Raw genomic sequence first — 14,693 nt, 5'->3', positions numbered from 1 at the left:
CCATCCTCCCCTCCCGTGCTGCTGGATGCAAAGCAGAGCCAAGAACTTTGAAAAATAAGCACTGGCACCGGAGGAGGGCAAGAAAAAATGAAGCGAAGCCCTTTCCCCACCTTTCCAGGCGCTGCCCCCTCTCCAACGGACGGGCCGTTGGGTCCGAGGCTGCGATGTGTCATCGCTGCTGAAAACTACCTTATTAGGAGAGAAAGTATTGGTGAAAATCAGTTCTTTCCTTAAAGCCGTTGCCGCGAGCCGAGGGCTGCCTGCGAGCGCCAGCCTGTGCTCATTCCTTGGGGGATGACTAGACATGAGCTCAGCGGCGTGGCCGGGAGGTGAGAGCATCCTCCCACCGAACCCACCGCCTCCGGCTCCTGGAAGCGGCAGGAAAAGCTCTAGCTCGACCCCAAGGGTTGTCCCCTCCATCCTACCCCAAATAGCACCCGGGCACATGTGAGATGCGAGTATTTTGTGGTGGCAGCTGCAGGTACCGGGGCTGGGGATAATGACGGGATCGGATGACTCTGCAAAGCGGAGCTCGCCAGGCTCCTGCTGCAGAAGCTGCTGCTCGCTCGGGCACTGTGCGTGCGGTGCTTTACTCCATCTCAGCCATCCTGGAGCCAGCCTGCGCTTTAGCAGCACATTCCCTTGCCGTGAGGTTATGCCACATTGCTAAAATCCCAGAAAGTTTTACTGGAAGTGCCTACGCCGGCGGCGCGCCGTGTGTGTGACACCCCAGGTGTGAGATTTTGGCACGGGCACAGCAGCTACACTCTCATCTTGCCAGTCACACTGGTGCCGCTGTGGGAGATCGGCCACGACGCGGTCGGCAGTTCCCATTGGCACCGGAGTAGCTCTCGGTTTCGGGGTCCGGGTTTGCATCCCTCGCTCTTCCTCCGTCGCAGTCAGTCACTTTTAGAGGGTTTTCTTCCCTTGTTTTGGCCCATGCCAAAGCCGACAGTTTGGGTCGAAGCTGTCATCAGAGCGTGCAAGGGCAGCCCTGCCCAGTTTGCACAGCCCCTGGGTGACACGGGGACAGTCACGGCAGCGGGGCTGTGGCGAGAGCACCCCCAGGTCAGCCTGCTGCAGGGCACCCGCGTCTCGCAGGGCAGAGAGGAAGAGCTGGGACCTGTTACACTCATTGCTCTGGTTCACGTGTCCTCTCCTTTCCAGGGACCTGATGGCAGAGCCTGAGCCCCCTCCAGAACTGCAGCTGGATGAAGCCGGAGCATCCTCAGCCCCGCAGGCAGTGGCTGCAGGCGCTGCTCCGCAACCGGACCTTTCGTGCAGCCAGTTAGACCCAGCGGTGGGTGTGGGGGTGACACCCCTGCACGGGGGCAGCCCAGACGCCTGCCGGGAGCCGCAGGCAGACGGCAGGGATGCCTTCTTGGAGCTAAACATGCCAGGGCCCCAGATGGATGAGGATGCAGCCGGGGCCGGGATTCCGCTGGACGTGGACGTGGCAGGAATCCCGCTGGATGTGGATGCAGAGGGAGTAGGGATCCCACTGGATGTGGATGGGGCAGGGATCCCACTGGATGTGGATGCAGGTGGGACAGAGATCCCGCTGGACGTGGATGCAGATGGAGTAGGGATCCCGCTGTACATGGACACAGACGGGGCAGGGATCCCAGCTGACGCGGACGCAGATGGGGCAGGGATCCTGCTGGATATGGATGCAGAGGGGGCAGGCAGTCCCCTGGACGCGGATGGCGCGGAGCATCGGTGCCTCACCCTCGAAGAGCTGGGGGACTACTTCCAAGAGTGCATCGAAGCCGTCGAGCAGCTGGAGAAAGAGAGAGACAGCCTGATTGCGGAGCTCACCCAGCTCCGGGAGCCGGCGCTGCAGGAGATCCGCCATGCCCACGAGGAGATCCAGGCGGCCTGCCGGCTGCTGGCCAAGGTGGAGCTGGAGAGGGACAACCTGAAGGATGAGATCCGGCAGATCAAGCAGAAGCTGTTCAAGGTGACGAAGGATTGCGTGGCTTGCCAGTACCAGCTGGAGAGCCGGCGGCACGACCTTTCCCAGCATGCTGCTTACCAGGGCGAGCTGGAGACCCAGGCTGGGCAGCTCTCCGGCGAACTGTCCCAGCTGAAGGAGACCTGCGAGAAGGAGAAGGAGGTTTTGAGGCAACGGCTGGAGACGCCGCCGTGTCGGCAGGATAACCTGTACCTGCAGGAGAGCCGCCGGCTCTCCATGGAGTTCGAGAGCTTCGTGGCGGAGAGCCGGCGGGGTCTGGAGGAGCACTACGAGCCTCAACTGCTGCGGCTGCTGGAGAGACGCGAGGCAGGGGCGAAGGCGCTGCAGGAGATGCAGGGGGAGATCCAGGGGATGAAGGAAGCCCTGCGGCCCTTGCAGGGGGAGGTCAGCCGGCTGTGGCTGCAGAACCGGAGCCTGGAGGAGCAGATCGTCCTCATCAAGCAGAAGCGGGATGAAGAGGTCGGGCAGTACCGGGTACGCGTCCCAGCTGGGCACCCCTTGCACCCTCTTGTTTAGAGAGCGGGAGCCGTTCTTTGCAGCCGGTGAAATGTGGATGCCGAAGATCTTGCTCGTAGGGCCAAGGGGAGGAGCGGGGTGGATGAGGAGGGTGAGGAGGTGGAATGTCTCCTGCTGGCTGAAGTCAAAAGCATCCCCCACCCTGGCACGGGCCAGGCGAAGCAGCAGCCCCTGGGCGTAGGGCAAACCCGAGGTTACAGGGATGCGGTGGGAAAGTGCTGGGGCTTCACCCAACGAGCTGCCGGAAAAAAAGGTTTCTCCCGATTATCTTCTCACTTGGTTTTGACCTGCCCCTCGGAAATGGCCCCAGCGAGCAGGGACGAGGCGGGGGGACGGGGGGTTTCCTTCCCAGAACAGGCCGGTGGCAGAGCTGAGCAATGCTGCTCAGCACAGGCACTGCATGTTTTCCCGCAGCTTGTACCAGCACGGGGGCTGAGCTGAGGTGCTTGGAAAAGTCAGTTTTAAATAAAGGTGGCTTTTCTTCAAAAGCCCAGCCCTGCCGGGGCAGATCCTGCCCTTCCCACTGCCAGGAAGGGTCATACCTCCTGTGCCCACAGCCCAGGGTCTGGGCTGCCTCCCGACAGGGTTATTTCTGGCTGCGCCAGGCATCCCCCCCCGGCTCCTTGTCCTGAGGGACAAGGCAATTCAATATCTACAAGAGCATGTTTGGCAAAGAGGCTCCACAATTAATCTCCCCCGTTTCAACACTCCATGTTCTCGGCTCGTAATCGCTGCCTCCTCCCAGCTTGGCTCTGAGCAGCTTCTGGAAGCTGGCATCCCCCCCCCTCCGTCACTTCTCCTCCCTGCTGAGCTGGGGACCAGGTCACCAGCGCCCGCGACACAGCTCGTCTTGGATTTCAGGGTCCGCTCTCCCTTGGAGATGTGCCTGATGTGCCTTCACATTTTCTTTTTCCCAAATTCCTTGTTTATCTTCTCCTGACTCATAGGTTTATACAGTTCTGACAGCTTCTCAAAACACACACGAAGTAGTCTAGGGGGTAAAACCAACCAGCCAAGAGAAGCCTAAGGACGCAACGCATCACATCCCAGCCCAAGCTCCCACCTTTGTAACAAACCAAAGCTTTTTTGCAGAGGTTTTTTAAGACGGTGGTTGGCCAGCCATCGGGCTGGCCGCGCTTTGTCCAGACCAACGCCATCGCCAGGCAGATCCCCCCATGAGAGCGGGGGCAGCAGCTGAACGCGGGCACCGAGGCAGCCTTCCTCCCCCAGATAATCCACTCTTGTCTTCTTACTCCCCAGGAACAAGTTGAGGAGCTGGAAGACAGGCTGAAGGAGCTGAAGAACGGGGTCCAGCTCCAGCAGCGCAAGAATCAGGAACTGGAGGAGCTGAGGACCAGCCTCCACCAGGAGCTCTCCATCTACAAGTGCGTTTGTGTCTCGTCCCTGCGGTGTGGAGGGACTGGGTAGGGGCTGGGAGGAGGAGGATGGTGGAGAAGAGAGGCTGGTGGCCACACAGCTATTGGACACCGTGGGCTTTTTCTCCTGGTCCCTGGGCACGTGGCCGGTGTGTGAGCAAGGGGTCTGGTGGGGCAGCAGAGCGGGAACTCCAGACCTTCTGCCATCCAGCAAACAGGGATTTGGTGGGAATTCCTGTGCACAAGGAGCGGAGGTTGCTTTCCAAGAAGCGGGCATGACAACTTAAAACACAGTGCCGGTTTCCTTAGGAATATGTGGAAAGGAGCTGAGGTTTAGGTTTGGGAAACACCATTGTGGATGCTTTTCAATGAGAGAGAACTATCTTCTGCTTATCGTTCTCTACTGCTGGTTTCACTCAGGTCTTCTTTATTACACGGGATTCTTTAAAGCTCCAGAAAATGCCCGTAAGGTTGCAGACTATTTTACTCACCAAACTTTGTGTTGTTATGTGTTACTCCAATCTCAGCTGTACACGCTCTTAACCATTTTCTGTAGCTTCACTGTTACTTTAGTATTCTTTTTTCCCCCTTCTCCACTCAAACCTCCTCACGCAAGCGCACCACGGGAGGATATTCCCTACCACAAATAGGTAATAGTTTTCTTTTATCCAGGTAAGACTTTAGCGTGGTAAGCACAGGGGAAAGAGATCTCCAATTCAGCCTGTCACGTCACCAGCCATTCCAAGATGCGTTAATAAGAGTAACTGCATTTACGATTCAGACCAGATCCCAACAACCCCGTGTCTTTGCTGCTTACGGTCCTTCCAAATCACACGTCTAAATCACAGACCAATATTTAAGCCCGGGTGCAGCAGCGCAGTCTCTTAACTCCTGGCAATCTACAAGTTGCCGTCCCTGGAAGCGATAGCGTACAAGGCTTCTCGTATGTCAGGACTCCTCATTAAGTTTCACATTTGCACCGGGGACCTGAGAGTTAAGTACGGCTCCGAGCCGCTGTCTCCCTTAGCTCACACCAAAAATTACATTCCCTTCTGTTTGCCAAGGGCTCTGGCAGGGCTGGGCTAGGTCCGCACGCTCACAAGAGCGTGCACTGAGCCAGTTTAAGTGTTTCCTAATTACTTTTCTTCCATACTGTGAAAAGAAAGAATGTTTTTCAGAAATAGCACGTCCCCCTTCCCTGTTTTCTCCAGCCAGAGTACTTTATGCAAATATTCAGTAGCCTAAATTTCCTTTCTACCCATACAGGAGCTGCTTAGAAATCTACGGCCACCTTTGCAAATCGGAAGAAAAAGCAGAGCAGGACTCTTAGGAACGATGGACTTTGCCTCTTTGTAGCAGAAGTAAAGGACAGAGGCATCTGCAGGGGACGTCTCCCCTCGCTGCTTACCCTACCTGATGCACAGCAGCCGCCTGAAGTCAGGAATACCAGACACTCATTTGCTCGTGTGTATTTCTCAAGGTGCTGCTGCTGATCTTGTACTAAAACTGCTTTTCCACAGAGGAGCAGAGAAAAATAATACTTGCACTGAACAACGGACATATACGAAGAGTAACAGATGTATGTTTTGCTGTGTTTGGAAAATGTTACCTTGTCTTGTTCCACAGGTGGATCGTATAAGCCTCCAGGGAAAGTACCATTCTGGAAGCCAGTGTTAGCGGGTTTGATTTTTAAAGTTTACATGCAAGAGAAGCTTCATCCTTTTAACAGGATTTTCTTTTGTATTTCAAGGGTCTCTGCTGTATTGTGACATGCTCCACCGCAGGCCACAGAAACTAGTTTGTGGATAATAGGTTTCCGCTTTATATAAAGTCCCACACTGAAAATAAAGGTCAGAGTTTAAGGATCCTGTTCGTTCTCAAAGCTGCGTCTCAAAGAGAAAATAACAAGCTTGTGTGTCAAACCAAGGTACTTGTAAGGTACCCGACTATTCATGCTGCAGACTAACAACAACAAAAAATAGTTCTGCGGTAAGGGCTAAAGGCAGACCCAAAATCCAGACAGCGGCACGCTTCAGGTGGAAGGCACGCTTCAGTGCGTTCCTGACTGCCCGGGGAGATTAAGTGCCCATTTCACAAAGAAAGCAGCAGAAACAAGGAGGGGGGAGAAGCGTCCGCATGTTATAAACTACGGACCATCTAAACCAGCACCTGGCCTCATAGGACACGTACGGGCAGAGACTATTCCTTTGCTTTCTCTGCTTTCTGAAGAGGTACGCTTTACTCTCGACAGAGTAGTTAACGCAGAAGGAAAACGCCAACGCAAAAAATCACAGAGCTACACAGCATTTACGTAGAAAAAATTTATTCCATCTGAAGCACTTACACACAATTAGTCATGAGGAGCATGGAGAGTAACAGGTTGCTGGTGGAACAGGCACCTAGTGGAAGATGTGCGGGAACTAGTGGTCAAGGACTAACTCCTAAAAAAAAGTAGTTCATCCACATTTAATTTGCTTTACAGATACCAGCTACCAATGCTGTTCTAGGTTACCGGGCATGCCATCTGCGGTACATCGGTTGGTAAAAACATACACCCTTACAACTTGGTGGCCCCAAGTTTTAAAAACCATTTCACAGAAAGGAAAGAAATATATGTGAAAACACAGCTCAAGAAACACACAATAGAGCAAAATACATGGAAGGTGAACAACGCTCTGCAGGAATAGCTAACGAATCCAAACCACTGTCGCCCAGCAGATGGGAGAAAAGGGAAAGGAAGGAAGGAATGAAAAACCCAGAATTACCAGTAGAGACAAAAAGTATAGAAAGAAATTTAATTTCAGTTCAAGTCAGAATCTGCGAGTCTGTTTCGTATCTGCAGAGGCAGAAAAATCCACAAGGTACAGATTAACTAAAGGAATCCCAAGACTTTCGAGTTACTGAAGAGGACAAGGCCTTCCACGCTCCATTTCTGAACTGCCAGTGGATTAACACCTGTATCATTTCCATCGGCCCAAGCATACTCCGGCAGCTCTACCGATTTAACTTTTGTTTAAATTAGGCAAAAGCCCACAGCTGCAGCAAGCTAAAGACAGAAGAAGAAAAACCAACAAAACCAAAGTTTGCTCTGTGTGATGAAGGCAGCTAAAACGGGACAGCCAGCCCTATAGGCAAGAGGTTGCTGTAGGAAATCTGACCAAGGAGCTACAGCACGGTACCAGCTGAGTCGGGCTGAGCCCTTTTCTTAGGGAGTACTCGCTGTCTGGGTTAAAAAGCCTGTTGATGGTATCTACAGAAGGATGGCTGAACACAAAGCCTACGTGTGTCTCAAAACCAGTGTTAAATCAATATCGGGGTTGAGAAGGATGAGAAGGAAAAAGACTAGAAACAGGAAAAGGTTGTGATCTAGGATCCTTGACCTTCTGGATCCACGCTTCCTTCAGGGTCTTCATCATTATATATGTTCTCCGCCTGCAAGACAGAGATGGAGGGACTGAAGAAGCATTTAACCACCACACTGAAGAGGATTCCATCTACTAGAACACTTCAAAAAGTTGTGGCAGTTTTTCATCTGCGTATACATATTACCCACCCCTGATCCCTCAAGGCCATTAGCATTAGAGAAGCAACACAAACGACCTTTTTCCTAACAGCCATGTCTCCAAAACATTTCCTAAGTACCTGTAAGTTACTGTACCTTATGGGAATCTGCCTTCTTTTAAGTGCAAGACTTACTTCAATTAACAGACTACTGTGTATACATTCAGTAGATCCTCTACTTAGCAGCAGCACCTTCCAAAAGAACTATATGGAAGGCTGCTAAGAACAAAGCCCCTGTGAACCGATTTATAGGTTAAAAAAAAAAAAAAGTTAGGAGTATGGTCTCGTCAAAGGTTATTCAAACGATACAAGATTGTTTTCCAAAACCTTCAACAGCTGGTAATTTAGGGTCAGCAAACTTCTCCTATTCACCGCCACCTCTCTCCATCTTCAGGAGGACATTTATATCATTTGCAAAGATTTCATTCTTTAAGACAATAACTAACAGAAACCTCAATTTCATCTTTGGTTCTCACACACGCTGTTTTCATTCAAACATAAAAAGGAAAAATTTGCTTCTACACCAGTACTTTCTTTTTTTTAAAATCATGAGAAACACAAAGCAGCTTCTGAGTATCTGTAAACCATTGTTCCAACCAAACCTAAAGTGGATTTCACTATCCCTTTGAGATTTAGGCAGTGCAACAAAGCAAGTCATGCCGAGCGCTGTAAATAAAACCAGGAATGCTGAAATCCAGGCAGTTCAACACCATCTCTCATCCGCCACCTCCCGCACCTTCCCAAACAACTTACCATTTGCCAGACTTGCATGATATTATCTTCTGATACAGAACAAATTACCCAGGGTTCATTGGGATTCCAGGAGAAATCAGATATCTTTGCAGTATGACCACCATGGATAAACTAGTATTGGGGAAACAAAAAGGGGGATGTTTTCAAATCTACATCGCAGAGATGAATAATAGGTCAAAACAATCAATGAGATTCAAAAGACTTACCAACAGCTCTGGGGGACCATCCTCGGCATCTTCAGGGGATTGCTCTTCTCCAATTTTACTGTAAAAAAAAAAGAGAGGAAAAATGAAAAGGTGGGGGGTTTGCTTGTTTGTTGGTTGGTTTTTTGAAGTGTGATGCAATTCATCAATAATATTTCATCACGACAACGCGACTAATTTGGGATTTACCTCAAGTCCCAAACATTTAGCCTGCGGTCAGTACCACTGGAGGCCAATATAGTTTCATTATGGGGAGACCACTGAACCTACAGACAAGGGTGAATTTAGAAAGGAAGTTAGTTTTAAGAAGCTGTAACACGACAGACATTCACCACAAACACCACTGTATTTTGTATCATAAAAGCTCTATGAGAATTCAAATTTATATTAACTTGAAATATGACTATGCCCAATAATAACATTCTAACACAGGAGGTAGGTTTGTGAACATTCATACACTAACAAGGCATTTGAGCACCAAAAAGGTACCACATGTAACCCTTCCTCTAACAAAGACCGCGTGTTACGAAGTGCAGACAGCTCTCAAGGATATTAGCTGCTCCTTACCTTAATAAGGATTGCACAAATATAAACGACAGATGCCTTAAGCAGTAGGTACAGTTTACACATGAAAAGAAATCACTGTAATTAAGCTTAGCTGCCCAAAAGCTCACATTCACATCTTCTGCTGGAGATAAATCTCTTCAAAACATACCCCTTAATAGGATCACAGGATTAGAAAAGAACAGATAATTCTGCACACTAACCTGACATTTCAAGATTCCGTGTGTAATTTTCTTTAGAGGTAACTACAGTCTTAACTAGTAATACTTCTATGGAAAAATCTCTACATATTTTTCTTCTGATTAAGGCGTGAGTTGGAGATGAAAATACTGCATCTGCTAAGCACATGCTACCAGGGAGGTTAACATTCGATATTTACACCAGCAAAATTCGCAATTGTTCGTTGTCACAGGATGTTCCGGTGACCCCCTTTAATGGGTACCGGCTAAAGCCTCCCTGCAGGACCAAGCTGAGAAGATGAAAACACTGCAGCCATTTCATTGTGCCTCCCTGCTTCAGTCTGCTGCCATGAATAATTTACATTTACTCTGTACTGCTAGCATTTCGCCCTTCTCTTGTGGTTAAAGCTCTCGACTATTTCCTTCTTACGTTCTGCCCCTGGCTTTCTGGACACTCTTATCTGTACTGGAGCTCTACCCCACACAGAGCGCTATACAGCTCCACAACAATAAGCCAGAAGATTATAAGCAGATGAGAGAAAAGAATATATGAGTTTTTAAGTGCAAGTACATTTAATAAAAACGTGGAGTGGAAAAGAATGTTTTTCATTTTTTCCAGACAGCTAAGTAGAACTAAGTCTACGTGCATAAAAGATGAAGACATTTTGTTATACCTGAAATATTTCATCTTTATGTGATTCAAAGGAGTGCAACTTCAGTTTTAGGTTCCTCAAGTCCCATAGAGCAACAGTCTAGGAAAAAGAAACCATAAAAACATTTTTTGTTGAAGTAACGAATATATACATCCACATTTACACATCAGAAACTAAACAAGTACGTTCCAAGTTCAAGGTAGACGTACCTTATCAGCTGATCCCGTAGCCAGGATAAACTCACTATAGGGATTGAAAGAGAGGCAGTTGACTTCAGCTGTGTGAGCATCCACTGAATGACTAGGTTTGGAGGTGTTGTTTGACCGAGTATCCCAGCTGTAAGGGGAAAACATGGAATTGAAACAAAGGTGTATATCCCATTTTACTGAGGGACTGAGGAGCAGATGGGAAAGCAAGAGGGACAGAAGCACTCGGTTTCTGAAGACATGACCCCACTTACATCATGAGCTTCTGATCATCAGCAACAGATCCAAAAAGAGATTCATGGAGCAGGTGCCAAGACACATCTTCCACTACTGCTGTATGCCCTGTGAAGATGGTCTTTGCATCCACCACTTTGCCTTCTTTTGGAACAGCACTAATATCCCACAAGCAAATGGTCTTTAAAAAAATAAAATTTTTTAAAAATCGCATCTTTAGACAGACATTCTCTTCACCTCCCCTACCTCCTCCCCCTCAAAACCAAAACATTTTTGACCTTTGCCAAGGGACACAAAGTGCAGATTGTACTCCAGCTATATTTAAAGTACTCACATGATCGTCAGAAGCACTAAGCAAATGCCCACTCAGGTTTGGGTTCCATGACAGCCCATAACCTTCCTTCTGGTGTCCACGAAGACGCAGATCAGGGTTACACTCTCCAGAAGGGTCTGTAAAGAGGCGGTGGCATAAGAACTCCAGTGCCTAGCATCATTTCCAGCACATCCTAGAATACCTGGCATTAAGTTTTACTGTGCTTTACTAAACTTTGCTTAGACATTTTCAACAGGATCCCTCTCTATCCTTTTGAGCATTTTCCCCAACTGAAGACTCACCTCATTAAAACAGAATGCACTGAGACAACACAGAGCAGTTTGTCTCCTTAGCTTAATAAAAGCACATTGCAGATTTTCCAAGCTGCTTTTTTTTTTTTTTCCTGGCTGGCTGGCCTAGCAGTGGTTCACTCTAAATTAGTGCTACAGTACTGCGGTGTTTTTCTTTCTCTCATCACCTCCAACTGCACTTTGAAAGTGCGAAAGGCACTTCTGATCCCCCCCGCAAGTGGCAGAACTAGTTACTCTATACGATCTTGACGAGTTCATCGGTAAATGACTGTTAATATCCTTAACAGGGTTATCAGGACAACAGCTCAGCAAATCATAGTTTCCAAAAAGCCACCTTCCACCACCCCAAATACCAACACATACAGTGACATGACAAAACATGCAGTAAAACAGCAAAAGGAAAAAAAGCATACCTTTCTATTGATACCTATTGGATACATAAGTTTAAGCTTAATATAAAATAACCTTTTACGCTAAATACTTACTTTCCCCTGAAATCACAAATGATATGCAATCCACAAAACTTTTTAACCTCTTTTTCATTACATCAATGTTTTCTTAAGGAAGGGCTGGCTGATCTCTGAAGCACAGACATAACAAAGAAACAGACACCTGGTTTAGAAGGGTGCTTGGTGTAATCAAAGACAAGGACATCACTGGATGGAGTCTTCGTAGCGATGATACACGGGTTCTGTGGCATGTAACGTGCTCTGTTCACTTCTCCCTCGTGATTTATCTTGATTTCAATTTCAATTTTTCCACTAACTGACCCAAAGCCTCCAAACTCTGGAAATAAGAATTTAGTAGTTTTAAGTAATAAGCCAGTTTCAGATCAAGACACGAAGATCCAGACCCAATTACTGGTACTACCAAGCACTTATTTTGAAAGACAGTCACAAGAACAACTGTAAGGGAAAGAATCCAGTTTTCAAATGGCATGTTGTTTTAAACATCTGTATGTGAAAGATCAAAATATCAGGACTTTGGTTAAGTTAAGGCCATTTCTTCCCAAAAATTTTTTACTATTTCAAATTTATCAACACATGCCCCAAATTTATCATATCTAAAACTCTTATCTGTAATGAAGGTGCGATGCACATTTGAAACAGGTGTGCTGTAACTGCACTTTCAAATATAACAATAATCAGCATTGCAGAATAGAAGAAGTTCTGGTAGAAACAAATTGCTGCACCGCGTTTAAGATATGGGACTGTAATGTAATTTGCTAAAACTACCTTATCTTTATAAGTAAAGTCACAATAACTTAGTATTTCACAAAATTGCACAGCACCGTTCTGGCAAAAAGAGGGGGTTTTTTTTGTTTGTTTTGTTTTTAAATCGGAGTGGTATACTTTTGAGAAATACTAAAATAGAATAAAACAAAGTATTTATTAGACAACATGGTGTTCATGAATAACTCTAAGAAGCCCGAAGATCAAAATACTAATTGCACAATCCAGGCTTCCGGCAAAAAGAAGAGCAAACATTGGATCATTGAGGACTTTCACCAGGTAGAAAGATTGATTCAACCAAGTAAAAATGAGAAATGTCTAACTTGTAGCAATGCTGACAGCCAGCTAAGATTACAGAAAGCATCAAATTCAAGTCTGATATACCGAACAAAACACAATTAATCTTTTTGTCCAAGAGGGGCTGGCACAACTGTCAGGCAGCAGAATTCAGACAAGAGAAGAACATTTGAAACGTTACGCTCCTTTGAAATAAGATATTCTTTTACATGAGTGACTTTCTCACTGGAAGAGTTTATGTAATGCAAAAGCGATAATAAAAATACCACTAAGCAGTATTCCATGAAATTCAATGTCAATTCCTGATGAGAAACAGGGAGGGGTGAGGTTTTCCCCCCACACACGTACTTTTGCAGTAAGCCTGCCACCTTCTTTTTTCATCATTATATTCTTAAGACATTACATACATTAAAAAACCATAGTATTTGTCTATTAAGTAAGGGTACCGATTATATTCCTGAGACATTACATACATTAAAAAAATATAGTATTTGTCTATTAAGTAAGGGTACCACTTAGAAATAAATTGATTAGTTTAGAAGTAATTCCTGAACTTTGCTGCCCGAACTTTAAGGAAAGACAAATATTCTATCGAGAAGGGAAGGAAAAAATGGTTAAAACTCCCCCTGGTCCACATCTTTGGTCCCTTACCTCCTTTCTCACTATCATAGTGTGAAGCATCAAACTGCGCATCATCGTTAGGCAACTGCACACTAGCTATCACAAGATGATTTTGTTCATCTGAAGTATGGGTCCCCAGGACTAACCGGTGAATACTGAAATCTTTGCCTTCAGGTCTGCAAGGGAAGAGAGTTACACGAGAAACAAAAGGGGTTTACACAAATACCGATCTGATGGCAACATTTTTTGATGACAGCTTCTAACACTAATAACACTCTTTCAAAGTTATCGTTGCTCTCCTGCTCCAACACCAAACTCACTTCCTCCAGAGGAAATCACTTATCATAACTCAAGATCTCAACCTAAAAGTCTCTCAGCACAACACTGACACACCACCGTTCCCGTGCCTTCCTTTAAGAGACCTTAGCGGCTCCTCCCGAGTACAACTCTGAGGCGCATGAACATTCACAGCAAGTTGTTATGGAAGCTTAGGACAAAATGGTGGTTATACAGAAATTACATCTAGTTCTATTTTTGAGTAGGTTTTTGCTTGCTAAAGGGGAAGGTGAAGCTGGAAGAAGAAAAACATGGAAATCAAATGTGTGAAAATATCTTCTCAGTAATAGAAGACGTTTTCCCAATTTAAAAATGCCTGTACTGATTATCTTCTCTGGTGTCCATAGTCCTCAACTTGCTGTTGGCAAGGCAAGGGTATGAAAAGCGCTTAAGACAGAAAGGAGTCACATACTGTCTTACTTTAACAAAAAGTGATCCTAGATTTACTACTTATTCCGCTTTAAAAGAAAAAAGCAAAAGGATCAGTTTACCTTGTTACATCAGGAAGCCACTGTGCAGTCAAGCTGGGCCATTCCAGAGCATGGGTCATTACCAAATCATACAAGAAGGGGGTGTTCTTTTTCCATATTTTATACTCTTCATTGATCACACGTTCTTCCACTGCATCATCAAAGGCTGCTAAAGTGGTTTTTTTTAAAAACGCATACAATTAGCCTTTACGAATATATTTACAACATACGCACAACACTGTGAGGGGGCAACTGAATAAAGAGACAACTACATCACACCCTGGTTTGCTGTTACGACTACTCTGTTGGAGTAGTTGCTAGATGATTACAAATCCTCCGTTGCACATGCTAATCCTTGTTTCTGGATATAAGGCTCGGAATTAATATTAACTATGTCAAATTTCACGATCTCAACAGAAGCAGCGTAATAAAATTCTGAAACTTGGTGCCACAGCATGCTGTGGAGGCAAAAAACAGAACTGTAAAGGCGTTTAAATGCAGGAGGTCCAGCAACCGATGTTAAATAGACCGGTCTAGGTGCAGCCTGGAACTACCAGTTCCCAAAATCCAGTTTTCCGAGGCTCCTTCCGTTGCCTTGTTCCTCTCACGCGCTTTCTCGTACCATCTGCCACCAGCCTCCGCTAGAGAAAGCGAACGAGCGCGGCGAGACCTCCGGGAGCACACCCCCGGAACGGGGCTGCGCGGCCGGTGACATCCCTTTGTCTGCGCGCTAGGCAGGCGGCTGCCCGCCCCCCTCACGGGGCACGGCATCTCTGCGGCCCTCCCCGCTCCCACCAGCCCACCCGGCTACCGGCGCACCGGCCTCTACTCGGAAGATACAAACTCTCTCCCTGCGGGCGCGGATACAAACGGATCGGAAGGCGAAGGGGGGG

General features: G+C 47.0%; 2 protein-coding genes across 2 annotated transcripts in view; one reads left to right on the top strand and one right to left on the bottom strand.

Moving 5' to 3' along the window:
* The window catches only part of SYNC (syncoilin, intermediate filament protein), a 12,807-nt gene extending 7,077 nt beyond the window's left edge, over positions 1–5,730 (top strand). Inside the window, exons 2-4 of the mRNA XM_009284846.1 lie at positions 1,168–2,449; positions 3,752–3,876; positions 5,134–5,730. Of these exons, the coding sequence (XP_009283121.1) occupies positions 1,168–2,449; positions 3,752–3,876; positions 5,134–5,197 (1,471 nt within the window). The 3' untranslated portion in view covers positions 5,198–5,730. The remainder of the gene's footprint in view (positions 1–1,167; positions 2,450–3,751; positions 3,877–5,133) is intronic.
* Positions 5,731–6,173: 443 nt separating this feature from the next.
* Positions 6,174–14,662, bottom strand: RBBP4 (RB binding protein 4, chromatin remodeling factor). Its single transcript, XM_009284786.2, has 12 exons — positions 14,645–14,662; positions 13,822–13,969; positions 13,025–13,170; positions 11,457–11,630; positions 10,555–10,670; positions 10,241–10,401; positions 9,990–10,116; positions 9,802–9,879; positions 8,574–8,650; positions 8,388–8,445; positions 8,182–8,292; positions 6,174–7,299 (listed from the first exon to the last, which is right to left on the bottom strand). Exons 2-12 carry the CDS (start codon positions 13,878–13,880, stop codon positions 7,234–7,236), a joined length of 1,173 nt encoding a protein of 390 aa, XP_009283061.1. The 5' UTR covers positions 13,881–13,969; positions 14,645–14,662; the 3' UTR covers positions 6,174–7,233.
* Positions 14,663–14,693: the final 31 nt, after the last annotated feature.

The sequence above is a fragment of the Aptenodytes forsteri genome, unplaced genomic scaffold (assembly GCF_000699145.1).
Source record: "Aptenodytes forsteri isolate BGI_AS27 unplaced genomic scaffold, ASM69914v1 Scaffold7, whole genome shotgun sequence".
NCBI lineage: Eukaryota > Metazoa > Chordata > Aves > Sphenisciformes > Spheniscidae > Aptenodytes > Aptenodytes forsteri.
Note: the sequence above shows the minus strand (reverse complement) of the source record. Positions and strands in the feature narration are given on the sequence as shown.